This window comes from Microcaecilia unicolor, chromosome 1, assembly GCF_901765095.1.
Source record: "Microcaecilia unicolor chromosome 1, aMicUni1.1, whole genome shotgun sequence".
Lineage (NCBI taxonomy): Eukaryota > Metazoa > Chordata > Amphibia > Gymnophiona > Siphonopidae > Microcaecilia > Microcaecilia unicolor.
Genome location: NC_044031.1, coordinates 130,468,700 through 130,487,080, shown reverse-complemented (window position 1 = coordinate 130,487,080; position 18,381 = coordinate 130,468,700). Strand labels below are relative to the sequence as shown.

General features: G+C 41.3%; 1 protein-coding gene across 1 annotated transcript in view; it reads left to right on the top strand.

The window, feature by feature from the left end:
• The window catches only part of KRIT1 (KRIT1 ankyrin repeat containing), a 196,413-nt gene that overhangs the window by 57,844 nt on the left and 120,188 nt on the right, over positions 1-18,381 (top strand). The window contains 3 exon segments of the mRNA XM_030200232.1: positions 205-334; positions 3,897-4,140; positions 16,532-16,647. Of these exon segments, the coding sequence (XP_030056092.1) occupies positions 205-334; positions 3,897-4,140; positions 16,532-16,647 (490 nt within the window).

Here is an 18,381-nt window from a genome sequence, read left to right as displayed (position 1 = left end):
TAGAAACAATAACTTTTCTAATAAAAACAGAGGAAAGAAGTCTGGTACAGAGTTTTTCCTCAAAATCCTGGATTACAAGGAAAAGTGGTCATTTCTTGATCTTTATATGCGTATGTTCTTGGACACTGATCAAATGAGAAGGTGAATTCTGATCTCATAACCTCAGCTTCTCCTTTGTCTTCTCCCTCCTCCCCTCCTTTTTAGATACTGCTAAGAGTGTTTGTAATCCGGGAAGTCCAGTTTTTTGCTGCCTGCAGGATATCATGAGGGTTTGCAGTGAATCCAGCACTCATTTTTCTACACTTACTGCAAGGATGCTAATTGCCTTGGATAAGTAAGAAATGTATTTATTTAAATTTGGCATAATAGCCTTTCCAACAAGTGCCCAAGGTGGGATGTAATGTCATGAAACATAGAATGTATAATTTCTGTATTAAAAATATAACATCAAATTTCATAATTACTTTGGTAAACAGCAGAGTAAATGTCATGAAATCTCAGAATGATGTCAGCCACAATTTGTAAATACACATGTTGAAGGGAAAAATAAATGTACACATTGTTCAGTTATTTATTTATTTATGACATTTATAGCCCACATTATCCCAAACAAGTTTGAGTTCAATGTGGCTTACAATAAACAGTATTGGATACGTAAGAAAGAATAATGCATAAGAAAGTAATTTGTCGTAAGAATCCAATTTTACAATACAGTATCATAAACATACTGGGATAGCTATAGATGTTTAACGTTTAGAAAATCTGTTATGAATGAAAAATTGTACATGAAGCAAAGAGAAAGTTAATAGTAAATAGAGTAATAACCAATTCAGGTAATAATTAATTGTTTGAAATATAGTTGTTCTTTGAGAGGGTTTGTTGAAATAGGAATGATTTGAGGATTTTGCGGAATCTAGTATATTCCTGTATATTTCTTGTTTTGGGTGATAAGGAGTTCTACCATTTGGGTCCTAGGTAAGTGAAGTCTGCAGAGTGGACAGTTTTGTAGATCACTTTTTTTGCAATTTGGGAAGTGTAGTCTGAGATAGTTTCTTATCTCATGTTTAGCGTTTCTTTGAGGTAAGTTTATTAATGGTACTGTATAGTCTGGGGCTGTGTTATTTAGTATTTGAAAGATAAAGGTACATAATTTGAAGGTGATTCTTGCTTTGATGCGAAGCCAGTGTAATTTGATTATTAAAGGGAAGGCACTTTCAAAACGAGAGATTTTGTATATGAACCTGGCTTCAGTGTTTTGAGCTGTTTGGAGTTTTTTCAACAGGTACTCCTTACAGCCAGCATATATGGCATTACAATAATGGGATAATGTTAATGATTGTACCAATAGTCTGAATGTTTCTGATGAGAAATAGGGTCTGATCATTTTTAGTTTCCAAAGAGACCTGAAAGTTCTTAATCTACATGCCTCTGTATATCAAATAGTTTGACAAATCGGTTTTTAAGACAATTAGATCTCAGAGTGCACGTGCCTTCAATCTGACTGAATATCATTCAGTAAAGAAAGGAGGTGCTGCAGGAGTTTCCTTGAATAAAGGATATAATTAACTTTTAGATTAGTAGATAAGGAGGGAATTCATCAAGGTGCCGTAAAAGTTTTCCCTTTCCTGCACCATGATGCCCCGCGGGATTCAGCAACCTCCGGGATCCCGGTACTGCAGGTTGCTGAATCCTGGACAAGAGAACAGTGCTGCTTGTGAGCCACCTTGCAAGCAGCGTTATTCCTGCAGCCTGGGAGCATTGAGCCTCAAAGCTGCAGCCTGATGCTCCTGGGCCTGAAGATCTGGGTCCCCACCCTGCTGCAGAAGGCCTACCCACTTCCCTTTAGGGGCTACCTTTAAACATCATTGATGGTCCGGGGGTCTTCAGGCAGGAGCAATGCCCAGTGCTTTTGCCCAGTTCATGCACCAGCTTCAAAATAGCACCCCCAAATGGTAGGCGTGCCATTTTGAAGCCAGTGCATGGACTGGGCAGGAGCGACTGGGCATCACTCTGCCTGAAGACCGCCAGGATCACCAATGATTTTTTTGTTTTTTGTAGGGTAGCCTGACCACCAATGGGTAGAGTTTATTTTAATCATTTTTATTAATCCAGATAAAAAGAAAAGACAATTCAAACATGTTGATAACATTTTACAAAGAGAACCCCCCCTTCCCCCCCTCCCCACAGTTATAAACAAACCTGAAAGTTGGTAATCCCATACTGTAAGCGCAATTCGACAGCAGGATCAATAACACAATACTACAAGAGGCAAAGACAAGTTAATGGCTTATACTGCTAAGGACCTTGTTTCTCATAACGCTTCCTTAGAGCACCGCATCTCTGCCATGTGCATAAATAATGGCGGTGACCAAGTGCTAATAATATGGCTTCAACCGCATGTTGGATTTTTAATACCTTTTAAGTGAATACCAACTGGACTAGTGAATTGCTGTTGTACCGTTTGTCATTTTGACCCGCGACAACCCAATTCACCGATAGTTGCTCCAGTTTCTTGTATGTTCACCCTTAATTGAAACCATTCTTGCAGTCAACTATCTTGCTGTTGATTCCACATCACGACCAGCCAGCAGGCTGTATGTGCAGTATATGACCCACAAATACCTGCAGACCTACAGCCAGATAATATTCTTATCAGCAATAACCCTGAAGTGGTATCCCATTTTAACTTTTCCCTTATCCAAAATTCCCTCCTACCCTTCCTTCAAGGAAGGAGAAAGACTGCACATAGAGATATCAGGGTGATACAGATGGGTTTAGCTCCTTAGGAAGCATTCAGCGAAACAGGAGCTCGCTGTTGGGCGAACCCACTGACAACATAACTGAACAGCAGCTAAGTACACTCTTATCTAATTTATAACTTGCCAAGAAAAATAAAGGCACTATACCCATTAGAGATTGAGGTTTTTTGACTTATGAGGATACTCGCCAGCAGTTTTACTCATTAAAAAAACTTTTTAAGGTAAACGCTGAGCGACCCGGTTCAAGTGGCAGTTATATCCGCTAGAGCTGAGTATCTGAAGTCTTTTCCTCATTTAAGTAAGACACTTAGAGAATTTTACTTGCTATTAGTCAATTTGTGTTTCATATTATGTATGAAATATTGTTATATAAACAAAAACAGGAAAACTCCATTTTCCCCCAGGCACATTAACTTAGTGCCAAAACTACACTATCCTAAAATTATTACATTCTTATGCTTCAATGACCTCCTATTTCTCCTCTTACCTCCCCCTCACCCCTGCTCAGATACCCCACCCATCTAAATCCAGGGAAGATAACTAACTCCCTCTCAAGGAGAGGAAACCATACCAATTAATATCCCAATTTATTAAGGATCAGACTCCTACCACATGGAGATAAAGAAGCCAGGTAGACCCCCCAAAAACAATTTTTAGAAAACGGGCTTTTCGCTTAAAGGAACCCCTTACCTCCCTCGCCTCCCAGGACAATAGTAAATGTATCGTGTTACGCCAATGCCAGAAGTCAGGTGATTGTGACGAAGTCCACTCCTGTAAAATGCATTTCCTCGCCAACAGTTAAAAGAAAGTGGGAAGTGGACCAATGACTCCAGGGATACGGGATACTGATGTATAAGGTACCACTTTATTCACAGACTCGACACAGTACTGTGTTTCGGCCACAGGCCTGCCTCAGGAGTCTTAAATGATCCTTGGTACTAGAAATCAGTCTCGATGTTGGATGGTCTTGATAAAGACCTTTGTGATATATTACAAATACTGTAGCGTCTCTGTGTAGTCTGTATTGGACAAAAAACGTTGTAAGACACTAACTAGTCAGCTTCTTTTCAAGGATGAATGAATCTGGTTTTGGAAATGAAAAGTTCTGAATCTGCTTTGTTTGTTTTTGCTATGTAGGTGGTTGGATGAACAACACACGCAGTGCCATGCCATTCCAGCTTTGTTCAAGCCTTCTCCTCTGGAGAGGATTAAAACTAATGTCATCAACCCTGCATATGCTATAGAAGCTGGGCAGACAGAGAGCTCGCTGCACATGGGCTACACTGCTTTGGAAATTAAGAGCAAAATGATGGCCTTGGAGAGAGCTGACATGTGTATCTACAACCCTTTATTTGGGTCAGATCTTCAGTATACCAACAGGGTAAGCGATTTATATTTACTGTAGTGAAAGGATTATAGTGTAAAGATTTTTGTTCAGCAGAAAATGATGGTTTTAATGCTTCATACAATCAGAATTTCTTGGGGCATATGTTTTGTATTTGTTGCAAAAAAACAGAAGAAACCAGTCTTCGCAAAAAAACATCTTCGCTGTTTTGTTTTTCTGGTATTTGTTGCAACAACATAACTGGCTAAAAGCAAATGAAAACTTATTTACTAAAAGCCATAATTGAAAATGGATTTGTGTTCAAAACAAACTTTGCTCCTCCAAGATGGCATAGGCTTCTGTTCCCTCAGTGGCTGCTCTGTCAGGTTTGGTTTTATAATTTTATTTCCTGATTCTTTACAACGGTAAAGTGCAGGGGGACTGTTAAAGCACACCTGGCTGTTGTTAGAATGTGTTTTTTGATCCCATTAATTGGCATGTTTAGCATTTAAGACTACAGCTAGAAATCTCTAGTGCTGTACTGCTGAGGTCTGTACTGGAGATAGGATGGCCATCAGAGTCTTTTAGTAAAGAAACAAAGATGGAGCCCAGAGTTTTGTGTCTTTACACAGCTGTAATGGATTGTCACTTCAGTATGTAACTGCATTCTCCATAGAAAGCCATCAGAGATTACTAGTGAGCGTGGACTTTGCAGACTTAACACAGGAGATTGGAAGATTTCTTGTTGTCCCCAGCAAAAGAAAGCATGGCTAGGCAGGAGGTAGAGGACAGGTTGCTTTTGGAAGATGCTTTTTTATTTTTACAGGTGGACTCTCCTGTATCAATAAGTGAAACTGTGCCCTTTTGAATTAGAAAAACCATAAAGTTTTTTTCTAGGAGGACAAGCAGGCAAGTTGTATTCTCAGAGCTGGGTGACATCATCTGACAGAGCCCAGTGCAGATACTGACTAGCGAGAAGATTGTAGAAGTTTCTAGCAGAATCCTGCCTGACATGCGAGCATGGGTCCCTCAGTCTTCATTTTTCTTCAGAGCAGGGAGGACGCATCATTGTATTCTCCTCATTGTGCATGTTTTATTTTATTCGCAGTGCCTTCCCGTGCAGGTTTTTTTCTTTATTTTTGTTTTTATTTTATCCTCCCTTGTCCTTTTTATAATAGTTTTAGTTAGCTTTTCAAGTTTCCTTTATTTTTTCTTTCAAATTGAGGTTCACTATTGAGAAATTTAATTAGGTCCTGATTCTTTTCTCGATGTCCAAGAAGACCACCCCCCCCCCCCCCAATGGCTTCAAATGGTGCGCCCAATGTAATTGGGTGATTTCGGTAACAGACCCACACTCTTGGTGCATTGGGTACCTTGGACCTAACCATGACCCTAACTCTTGTTCTCCGTTTAAAAATGCGGCTGAGGACACACAGGATGCATCAGATCCAACAGGAGAGACTTTTTGGCTCCTCAAAAGCTGATCCATCAACATTGTCACTGGAAGCATAGACCTCAATGGCTGCTAAGACTTCAACAACCACCGGAAGTGCCAGCATCGAGGAGGTCACCACCTTTCTCAACATTGGGCATTGAAAGTAGGCCCCAGGACCAGTCAGCATCGGACCTGACACCAAGAGCACATACGAGTTCAACGTCGTCCTCATTGGCACCGAAGGACTGTAGTGCTAATGTTGGGGAAGCCCAAGAAGCATAAGCGTTGGGGGGAAGCCCAAAAAGCATAAGCATTAGTCCTCTTCAATGCATGGTGGTAGGAGCTCCAAGCTTCTGTGGTACCCGAGAAGCGCTGGCAGCGAGAGGAGAACTCTCTCTTTGGTAGAGGTGCTGGGGTGCAAGTCTCCAAGCAGGCAGACTCTCACTGCCGGATTGGCACCAACATCATCTCAGGCTGCCTCTGCCCTGGCTCCCCTGCCTTTGCCAATGCCTTCCTTCGATGAGCAGTACCAAGCCATACTCAGGGAGGTGCTGGTGCAGATACTGCAGTTCCAATCCACTCAGGCATCGAGGGCGCTTGCTCCAACTGCAGATCAACCCCACATTCTTCCTGAGGATCCATCCGTGCCTGTGGAGAGATCCTTGGCATGTATTGACATTGACATCGACCTATGCAGCATCACGCTTGACATCAGGGGAGGAAGCTTCCCTAGAGTCTGAGGGTGAGACTGCAGCTCGGCGCTCTTCAGGCCATGGACGTCGTTCCACTGAGCGAGGGCAGGCATATACTTGCTCAGTCCGGTCTGAGTACAAAGAGGAGTCTGATTGGCACTGCTCATGGGACTCAGAAGACCCTCATTACTTCTCGGAGGAGGAGTTTTATGGGGTTCCTTCTGATCCCTTCCCACCTCAAGAGAGATATTAATCTTCACCTGAAAGTCTCTCACCAGTTTCTACAATGAGATGGCTTCATCCATCCCATTTAAGTTGGAGACAGAAGAAGAGCCCAGGGCAGAAATGTTAACTGTCCTAGACTGCAAGTACTACTACTACTACTATTTAGCATTTCTATAGTGCTACAAGACATACGCAGCGCTGCACAAACATAGAAGAAAGACAGTCCCTGCTCAAAGAGCATACAATCTAATAGACAAAAAATAAAGTAATCAAATCAATTAATGTGTACAGGAAGGAGGAGAGGCGGGTAGGTGGAGGCGAGTGGTTACAAGTGTTTACGAGTCAAAAGCAATGTTAATGAGGTGGGCTTTCAGTCTAGATTTAAAGGTAGCCAAGGATGGGGCAAGACGTAGGGGCTCAGGAAGTTTATTCCAGGCGTAGGGTGCAGTGAGACAGAAGGCGCAAAGTCTGGAGTTGGCAGTAGTGGAGAAGGGAACAGATAAGAAGGATTTATCCATGGAGCAGAGTGCACGGGAAGGGGTGTAGGGAAGGACGAGTGTGGAGAAATACTGGGAAGCAGCAGAGTGAGTACATTTATAGGTTAGTAGAAGAAGTTTGAACAGGATGCGAAAATGGATACGGAGCCAGTGAAGCGACTTGAGGAGAGGGGGTAGTATGAGTAAAGTGACCCTGGCGGAAGATGAGACGGACAGCACAGTTTTGAACCGATTGGAAAGGGGAGAGGTGACTAAGTGGGAGGCCAGCAAGAAGCAGATTGCAGTAGTCTAAACGAGAGGTGACAAGGGTGTGGATGAGGGTTTTGGTAGAGTGCTCGGAAAGAAAGGAGCGGATTTTACGGATGTTGTAAAGAAAGAAACGACAGGTCTTGGCGATCTGCTGGATATGAGCAGAGAAGGAGAGAGAAGAGTCAAAGATGACCCCAAGGTTTCGAGCTGAGGAGGCAGGGAGAATGAGAGAGCAATCAACAGAAATAGAAAACGGGGGGGAGTGGGGAGGTGGGTTTGGGGGGGAAAAATGAGAAGCTCGGTTTTGGTCATGTTTAATTTCAGGTGGCGTTGAGACATCCAGACAGTCTCCTCCAAAGAAAGGGGTCACAGTACCATTGCACCCTATCCTTAAAGATACACCAACAAGGAACTGATAATCTCCCCTTTCAGTGCAGTATCCTTTCCAGAGGGCTCCCAGATTCGAGAGGGCCCAGCTGCCTCACCACTCTTTGGTTGTCAAATCTGCCCTCAAATGAGCTAGGAGTTCCAGGACTCATGCCTTGGCTCCCCTGGTAGAGAAGAGGCTCGGACACCATTCTTATTTGGGAGGAAGACCTTTCAGGCCTCGATGCTTATTGCCCGCATCCAGTCCTACCAGATCTATAAGAGTCTTTACTTGAAATCTTTTTTACTGAATTGATTTGCTCTTTTCTGACCACTGACAGGTCATTTTTGACCTATGAACTGCATAGCTATAAGGCTCAAACTTTTATGTATTTTTACTGAGAGCTGCATCTTTCTGAAAGCTCTGACTTCAGCATTCTGTGTAGTACAGCAGCAATCTTGCTGAGAGCTGTGAAAAGCTGTGTATCCAAGGTCAGACTGACCCTAAGGAGCATTCTTCCCCCCACCCTGACAGAGTCGGTGCCACTAATTCTACATACACAAGGACACTGAGCATGTATTTACAGTTTGAGGGTGAAGATGTGTTGAGTTTTCTAGATAAACCTTGGAGGTACTAAAGTTCTATAAACATTATTCTGTGTTCTGTAAACATTCAGATAGTGTGTTCCATTTTATGAAAACAATGAAGTAAGACAGAAATTAGCTGAAATTGCAAGTTGGGAGGGGATTGAGATTGATGCCCAATCCACTGTATAAAAGGCACTGCTGTTCTGTATCTAGTCAGAGGGCTGAGATGATCAACCGAGTGACTCTTCATCACAGAGGTCTCCCTCTCTCCCTCGTAACAAATTGCTGTTGACCTGATTTCTTTACTATTTGTTACCTGCCTGATTGGTTTGTTATTACATGATCACTTTGTCTGATTACTCTAATTACTCTGATTACACTGATTACTTTGTCTGATTACTCTAAATACTTTGCCTGATTTATGTTGCCTAATTGCTTTATTGCCTTATTGCCTTATCATCTATAATTGGTAAGTAATAAAGACGTTTCCTTTAGAAGAAACATAGTCTCAGTCCTCTCTAATTTCTCTGTTCTTTCTGTCTATTCTGTCACACTATATTTTGGGAATGGCTGGTCCACTGTATCTTGGGGTAAGTGTTGGGAGACAGCAACCCTATTGCCGCACCTGTCCAAATTATTATATTCCTTATGATAAGTGGAAGGATAAGAGGGAAGAATGTTACGGCCTTCTCTGGGACTGGGTAGTCATCAGGGGAGGACCGTATTATGGCCTAACCTAAGACTTCACTATAAACAGTACGCAGCATGCTAAGTCTTGCGGATTCTCTCCCTCAAGAGCAGGCCACAGAGCTTCACCAGTTAACCAAAAAGCAGCTGGAGTGCAGTAAGTATCTGGTCAGGGGCACTTACGATTTATTTGATATTGTATCCAGACTCTGCCATGGGTGTGGGAATGCACAGACTCTCATGACTGTGTATGTCTCTAGCAGTTCAGGAGAGGTTGACGGATGTACCTTGCTGAGTAGTTAGTCTTTTTGGGGACAAGGTGGAGGCACTCCAGTTGAAGCAAGAGACGAGCTTTTGACTGGCTCCAGGAGAGCATAACTGTAGTACAATTAACCAACCCGATTGGCCTATAGGTAGGGGGGAGGCTGAATCTTTTTCATCAAAGGCGGCCCCTTGTAACCCAGGTGGTTTCTTCAAATAGTCGATCTCGGTTACACAGTATATTGGTGTCAGAACCACCAAATTGCCCACCAAGAGCATCTTACATCAGCTCTCAGCACAAGCATGTACTTGTAGAAGAAATTATTGCCTTTCTAGAGACCAATGAGTCAAACCCATGCCACCAGGGGAAAAAGGGAAGATTCTGTTCCAGGTACTTCCTTGTGCCCAAGAAAACGGGAGGATTTCATCCCATCTTAGACCTAAGGGCCTTGAACAAATTCCTGGTCAATGAAAAGTTTGGCATGATTTCCCTGGGCATCCTTCTCCCTATGATTCAGGAGCAAGAGTGGCTGTGTTCTCTGGACTTAAAGGATGTCTGTTCCCACATTTCAATACTACCTAGTCATAGAAGTATCTCTGATTTCGAATAAGAAAACACCACTACTGGTACCACATTCTGCTGTTTGGTTTGCATCAGCTCCCAGGGTATTCATCAAGTGTCTAGCGGTAGTAGTATCGTGTTTATGCAGACTGGGAGTCTGTGTTTCCTTATCTGGATGATTGGCTGGTCAAGTGCATATCAAAGGAGGGAGGGACAGAGTCAGTGCGCCCAACTATATGGGTGTTAGAGCCGCTGGGTTCATGATAAACTACTCCAAGTCCCATCTGCTCCTGGTTCAGCGATTTGGAATAGGAGTCTTGCTAGATACATTGCAGGCTTGGGCTTTTCTTCCTCAAGTGGGAGCAGAGGCCTTTATTACGCTCGCCTCGCAGGTCCAAAGCAGCAAGCATGTCATAGCTTGGCAGATGAGATTAATGGGCCATATGACCTTGACAGTGCATGTTACTCCCATGGCAAGTTTCCATTTGAGAGAGGCCCAGTGGACTCTATCTTTCCAATGGTCTCAGGTGTCTGGGAACCTAGAGAATGTCATCCGGATTCCTCCAGAGTTGGCTCATCCTCTTCTCTGGTGGACAATTTGGATGAATTTGTCTGTGGGACTACTATTCCAAATTCCACTGCCTCAGAAGGTGTTAACAACTAATGCATCCAGATTGGGATGGGGAGCTCATGCATATGGGCTTCACACCCAGGGAATTTGGTCTGCTCAGGAAAAGACTTACCATGTCAACTACCTTGAGCTCAGGGCCATTTGTAACACTCTAAGAGCTTTCAGGGATCAGCTAAAGAACCAAGTTATTCTCATTCAAATGGACAACCAGGTTGCAGTGTTCTATATGAACAAGTAAGCGGTATGGGATCCTACTCCTTGTGTCAATAGGCAGTGAGGATGTGGCAGTGGCCCTTCCTTAATGGAATAGCCGAGCTACTTACCTGGCAGGGAAGGAGAACAGCCTGGCAGACAGACTGAGCAGGGTTTTGCAACCGCACGAGTGGTCTCACAACAGGGGCATAGCCCGCAAGATCTTCCAACAGTGGGGCAGTCCCTTAATGGATCTTTTTGCCACTCATCTCAACAATAAAGTCCCCCAGTTCTGTTCTAGGCTCAGATCACATGGCAGACTAACATAAGATGTCTTTCTCCTACATTGGGGGGAGGGTCTTCTGTATGCGTATCCTCTGATACCTCTCATAGAGAAGGCTTTGCTGAAACTCAGACAAGACCAGGGAACTATGATCCTAATCGCCCTTTTACTGGCCAAGTCAGATCTGGTTTCCTCTTCTTCGGCAGTTATCCTCTGAAAATCCATGGAGATTGGACTGTTTTCCGACCCTTATCACACAGGATAAAGGATCCCTTCTGCATCCCAACCTCCAATCCCTGGCCCTCACAGCTTGGATGTTGAGAGTATAGAATTTGGATCTTTAGATTTGTCTGAAGGTGTTTCTCACGTCTTACTGGCTTACAGAAAAGACTCCACTAAGAGTTATTACTCTTTTAAGTGGAGAAGGTTTGCTTTCTGGCGTGAGGGCAAGACCGTAGATCTCCTCACTTACCCTACACAAAAACTGCTTGAATACCTCCTGTACTGAGTCTAGTTTGAAAACCAACTCAGTAAGAATTCATCTCAGCGCAATTACCATCTCTGTACAACATCTAGTTGTTCACTTCATGAGAGGTTTACTGTTGACAAAGCCCCCCATCAAATCTCCCACAGTGTCATGGGATCTCAACGTTGTCCTCACTCAGCAGATGAAAGCTTCTTTTGAGCCACTTGATTCCTGTCTTCTGAAGTATTTGTGAAAACAACATGTTGCCTCACATGAAACAGTACTATTTCATCTGAAGAATTTGATCTGGAAAGTTGTGTTTTTGGTGGCAGTTACTTCAGCTTGCAGAGTCGGTGATCTTTAGACAACTACTTTCATCACAAGTAGAGTAGTTCTCTGCTTGCACCTTGTTTCTTCCTAAGATAGTATCGGAGTTCCTTCTTAATCAATAAGTCATTCTACCAACATGTTTCCCGAAACCATGTGCCCATCCTGGTGAAAGTGTACTACATATCTTAGATTGCAAGCAAGCCTTAGCCTTCTTTCTGGAGCAGACTAAAGTCCATAGACAGTCAACTCATCTTTTTGTTTCTTTGACCCAAACCGGATGGGGGTTAGCCATCAGCAAACACACAATTTCTAATTGGCTAGCAGATTGCATCTCCTTTATGTATGCCTAGGCTGGGCTGACTCTAGAGGGCCATGTCAAGGCTCATAATGTCAGAGCCATGGCAATGTCAATAACCCACTTGAGGTCATCCTCCATAGAGTAGATCTGCAAAGCTGCAACATGGCCTTCTGTACACACATTCACATCTCATTACTGCCTTGAGCAGGATACCTGACGTGACAGCCAGTTTGGTCAGGCAGTTCTGCGGAATTCATTTGGTTTATAGGATCCAACTCCACCTCCCTTGGCCCAGTATTGTTCTGTTCCAGTCTGCACCTTCACAACTAGAATATATACATTCTAGTTGTGAAGACGCAGACTGGAACAGAACAAAACTGGTTGATTGACTTCAGGACCTCAATGTTTCAAGTCCCTATTGTCCCAGCGTTGTTGTTTTCGGTGAGCCTAGTAGCTAGGGATTCCCAACTGTGAGAATAAAACTGACCTGCTTGTTCTCAGAGAAAGCAAAGTTACTTACTTGTAGCAGGTGTTCTCTGAGGACAGCAGATCAAGTATTCTCACAATCCCTCCCATCTCCCCTTGGATTTGAATACTTTAGCTATATTACATGACTGAGGAACCCGTGTTCACAAGGGAAGGCACCAGCACATGCACAGCAGGACACTGCTAGAAACATCTACAATGTTCTCGCTAGTCAGTGTCTGCACTAGGCTCCATGAGATGATGTCACCCAACTGTGAGAATTCTTTGCCTGCTGTTCTCAGATAACACCTACTACAGGTGAGTAACTTCGCTTTATCGGAAACTATGCTTCAGGCTATTACCAACTTGGGCACATCTTTCTCTGAACAGATTTTAGTATATTTGACTAAGTTACAAGAAATTTCAACACAAGTGCAGACCCATAAGAAAACAACCGCTACCAAAACCAGTCTGTTTTCTATAATGGTAATGGACCATCTAAAGTGATATGCCTTCAATGTTTCTGGAAAGTCATCACTTTATATTGTCATCAGTTTTGTTTTTTAATCAATTTTAAATCTTTTTTTCTTCAGTTCTTTTTTATCTTTTCATCTTGCTTATGATAAATTTTTATATTATTTATATAAAACTGAATCACTTATCTTCCCTAAGATGAAACAAGATAACTGATTCAGTTTTGTGTACATGATGTAAAAAATTTTTATAAGCAAGATGAAAAGATAAAAAAGAACTGAAGAAAAAAAAAAGGATATAAAATTGATTCTAAAAATATATGGACTGATGATGATATAAAGTGAAGACTTTCCAGCAGTCACTGAAGGAATATCACTTTTGATGGTCCATTACCTTTATATAAAATAGATTGAACTGGTTTTGATAGCTGGTGTGATGTAAGTTTTGAGCATAATAGACATAAAGCCTGGTAGCCAACTGTAAACTTAGAGTGGCATGATTCTTGTGAACAGCTGGTAAATAAGTCTCAGGATTTGGAGTCCTTGATAAAGTCAAGCAGTTAGAAAACAAGAGTGAAGTGTTATAATCTTCGCTTAATTTTCCACAGGAACTATCAGTGTCAGAAAATGATGTTTAGTAGATATTTAATTGAACTATCTTCCAGTGCTACTCCACCAATTTCCACGATTTTTTATTTGCTTATTTTAAAAAAAGGAGTGGGAAGGGTATGGCTTTGTTCAGCTTGACTGCCATATTGGAGACCTCTGATAGTCAAATGGCAGTTCTAGCAACTTTAGCTGTGTCTTAGACATTCAACTTTGATCGGGCTGGTTTTTGAGAATGTTTTTCAAATGTTTAGATGCTCACCCAAAGGAAGATGCAGCTGTTTCTTCCTCAGTTTAAGACTGGGGGGTTTGTCAGTTGGGGGTGTTCTTCTTGATGATTCCAAATGTCTTGCTAAATATAAGTTTATCTTAAAGGTTTTCAACCCGGTCCTCGGGACACACCTAGCCATTCAGATTTTCAGGATACCCAAAATGAATATGCATAAGCTAAATTTGCATGCACTACCTCTATTGTATGCAAATCTATCTCATGCATATTCATTGTGGGTGTCTTGAAAACTTGATTGAGTGGGTATGTCCTGAGGACTGGATTGAGACCCCCCCACACGCACACACACACACTCTCCTCAATTCTCCACTTTTTAAGTGGGAAATAAATTCCTAGCTCTCCATTTTCTGAGTCATCTATACCAACTTGCAAAAAATTTATTATTGCTCTGGTCTATTGCCTTAGGATTTTTCACATATTATATTTGGATCCTTGATCAATATGTTTTGTGGACTGGAATCTTTTGAGTTTATGTGAAGGGTTTTCTTTTATATTTTTCTTTTGTTCTAATTAAATAACTAAAGATAGTGTTCTGTACAAGTGTATTATTTGACTATGCATATAAAAATTTGACAAAAAATAAAAACAGTAACTGGAATTTGTTGCCGAAGAACGTGGTGAAGGCGGTTAACTTAGCAGAGAGTTTAAAAAGGGGTTAGACGGTTTCCTAAAGGACAAGTCCATAAACCACTACTAAATGAACTTGGGAAAAATCCACAATTCCAGGAATAACATGTATAGAATGTTTGTACGTTTGGGAAGCTTGCCAGGTGCCCTTGGCCTGGATTGGCCGCTGTCGTGGACAGGATGCTGGGCTCGATGGACCCTTGGTCTTTTCCCAGTGTGGCATTACTTATGTACTTATGAAGGGGGTGGGAGGGAAGGGAAGTGAAGAGGGGGAATGCTAGTTTGTAAATCAAGGAATTTAGGGCCTCTTTTACCAAACTGCGCTAGCAATTCCAGGCACAGCAATGCCACCAAAGCCCATTCAACTTTGAATGGGCTTTGTCGGCATTGCCAGGTGGGAATTGCTAGTACAGTTTGGTAAAAGAGACCCATAATACTTTTTCAGTGAGTGAATAAAATAAGTAAAAAAAATAAAAACAACCCATATGTAATATTTTAATTTTATGTAGGGTAACCGTCTCCTTTCATTTCCTAGAGTCTTCCATTTTATTGTGTATCATTAACCAAAATATCCTTTTGCCTTATCTTGGATTTGGATTTTAGGTTTAATTACTCGCCTTTTCGAAATCCTACCTCAAGATAAGACACATATTCAGGTACAGTTAGTACCCATGGAAGTTTATGATCTAAGTTGTTTCTTTTTTTTTATGAAAATCTTTTATTGAAACCAAAAAGAGTACAATAAAGACTGAAAAGCAAACAAGTTACATGAAACAATAAAGCCCACAATCTGTCTTTAAAGCCAAGTACAGAGCTCTTCAACTTTAATTTTTATAGGAATTTTACAACCCACTAAACAAAAAAAGGAATAAAACCTCTCTCTACCACCACCCAAAACCCCTCCCCCACAACGCATGCATCTGATGAACTGGAATTAAATCTCAAACCACAAGAACAGGATCATAGCCAAAACAAAACTCAACGAAAAGCACACCAATTAGATCGCTACATAACTAAAGGACCCCAGATCTTTTCCCACTTGTGGAGAACTTTCTTGTGGTGTGCTAGCAAGAGGTCCATATCATAAACAAACCGTAATCTGTTGAGCCACTGTTGGCATAAGGACACCCCTTCTGTTTCTCAAGCTCTAGCCAAAACCACCTTCACAGCGGCAAAACAATGTTATGCACAGCATTTTGACGTAATGTCAGATCTGGTATCAGCTTGCCAAAAAGGAACACACCTGGATCCACGGAATCTTCCAGCCTGTCTGAGTTTTAGTTTAAATTGTATGACTCTCCAGTAGGCACATGCTTTAAGACAGGACCACCAAATGTGCCCCATAGTACCACATTCCCCACAATTCCTCCAACAAAGAGGTGATTCTACAGGAAAATATTTTTGCAGCCACACCAGCGTCAAGTACCAGCGATAGAGAACCTTAACATTACTCTCCTGCATATTAACAACTACTGAACATTTAGAGCCCCTTCCATCTTAGACTAATCCTGCTCATCATAAATCACTCCAAGATCTGCTTTCCACCGAGTACGGTGAGTAAGAGCTTGGGGAGCCAACTTCCTAAGATATTTATAAATTGCTGAGATAAGCCCTTTAGGACCCTATCATACTCTCTCACAAAGATCCTCTAGGGCAGTGTTCTTTCGAATCAAACGCTCCTTAAAATCATGCTTGGAAAGGAGGTGCCCTAACTGATGATAAGCAAAGAGATGGTGTTGGGAGACCCCCATAGGTAACAACCAACACCTCAAAAGACTCTATCTGATCCTCATCAAATAATTGACCCACGATCTAAGTTAAAAAACAACTAACAGTGGAGGATGAAATGACTTGCCCAAGGTCACAGGAATGTTAGTGGGAGAAGCAGGATTTGAACCCTGGCCTTTGTGTTCCCAGTCTGCTGCTTTAACCTTTCTTACTCTGATGGTGGTTTTTACTACATTTCATTGAAACAGTTTGTAAAAGAAATGATATATATATATATAATTTTTTCCGTGAATTGCAAGCCAAGAATGATCAATATTCTGCTAGTAACTCTCATGCACAGTACTGATGAATTAACAACTTTTCATGTAATTCAGCTTTCATTTTCAGGCATCTCCTTTTTGACTGGCCTAACATTTACCACATTGTGTTCTCCTTTTCTGGCCAATAAAAGTCATAATGCTATCTGTTATATCATTTTTTTCCCAATAATTTTTTTAGGTTGATAAAGTAGTGATAAATCCATACTTTGGTCTTGGAGCTCCAGATTATTCAAAGATCCAGATTCCAAAACGAGAGAAGTGGCAACGAAGCATGAGCAGCGTCATGGAAGACAAGTACTGTACTACTTTCATCACATTCATGCCTTCACTAGCAATTGCTAATGGCAGGGATTTTCTGTTTTCATGTAGTATAATTTTCATGATTTCTCAAATCTGTCCTGGAGAAACACCAGGCAGTCAGGTTTTCAGGATATCCTCAATGAATATGCATGGCCAGCTCTCCTAGGCAAACTTGAGAATCACTCATTTAAATGAATGCTCTTGTGTTTCCATGTCATCTTACGAGGTCCCAAAAAGTAAACGACGCTCCAGATGAAGGTAACTATTTATTGGATAGCAAACAAGACTCGACACAGTTGTATTTCGGCCCACAAGGCCTGCATCAGGAGTCTATTACAAAATAATAAAAAATAAATAAATAATTCTTTCCAAATATATTGTTTTGTAATAGACTCCTGATGCAGGCCTTGTGGGCCAAAACACAGCTGTGTCGAGTCTTGTTTGCTATCCAATAAATAGTTATCTTCATCTGGAGTGTCATTCACCTTTTGAGTCATCGTCACTGTCTTGTGACACATTACATATCCTTACGGAGATCTGCTTCTTCTGTTCCACATCGATCTTACAAGGGCTGGCTTGATAATTTATACCCCCTCGCCACCAAGCACAAATGTTTATGTTGACAGCAGCATGCTTTCTTATTATCAGGCTAAGCAGATAACCCTGATACCTGATTTTTGGACCAGCTGAAGCTGGGAACATGGAAAAGGCAGCATTTAGAGTACCTGGGATGAAGCTTTCTGGATTAACAGATCATTTTCTTTCTATAGAAAATTGTCTTTATTAACTTCAAATAAGTACAGTTATCAAACTTTCAACAAGATATCACACAATTCTAAAACATGTACATGTCACCTGCCTTTTAGTTTTCTTTTTTTTTTTAATTTTATCGTTTTTATACATAGTAAACAAGTGTAAACTTGTAAAGAAAAATCCACTATTACAATTAAATCTAAAGATATTATTCATAACACAAATTAAGTATTATAGCTTCATTTAAAGTCCACAACAGGAGTCCAAGATTCCTAAATAGGAGAAAACAGGTAATAAACTTTATAAATCAAATTTTGAGATACAGACGAGTTTCTATTCGACTTTACTTAACTAGGAGCTCTCTTAGATGTTAAAAAAGATGACAATTGGTCAGGATCAAAATAAACATATTTCACTGCCTTTTAGTTTTCGGTCCCCTTTCTTCCACCCCCCCCCTCCCCAACCTCTTGCTCATACACAATTTGGGGTTAATAGCCCTGAATTCTAGCTGAGGGTCTAGAGTCAGGATCCAGAGCTAGATCCTTTCTATACATCTATTTATCCTGTCAACAGTTCAGTTGCTCAGAGTATTTAATAACACACTTCTCAAACCTAGATGTCATTGAACCCAAAAAGTGGGTCCATTCATTTTCTTTTTTTCCTGCTTTCTGAATTGACATATGCTCCATCCGTAACAGATTGTGCATTTGATTCCTCCATAACATCAATGAGGGAGGTGGTTCTTGTATCCAGTGAATCAGAATGCATTGCTTTGATATCAAGCATCATTTTCTTTCCGAGGCAAAAGGAAGAATAGTTTCAAGCAGAACAATACTTTACACAATGTTTTTGCTTATATTAAACAATTGCATAATTTCAAAATGCAGAGGAGAAATATGCCTTGGATACTTTAATTGTTAGAATTTTTGATGCCTTCAAAAATAATACCAAAGGTACTTGGTGTAAAAGTGCAAA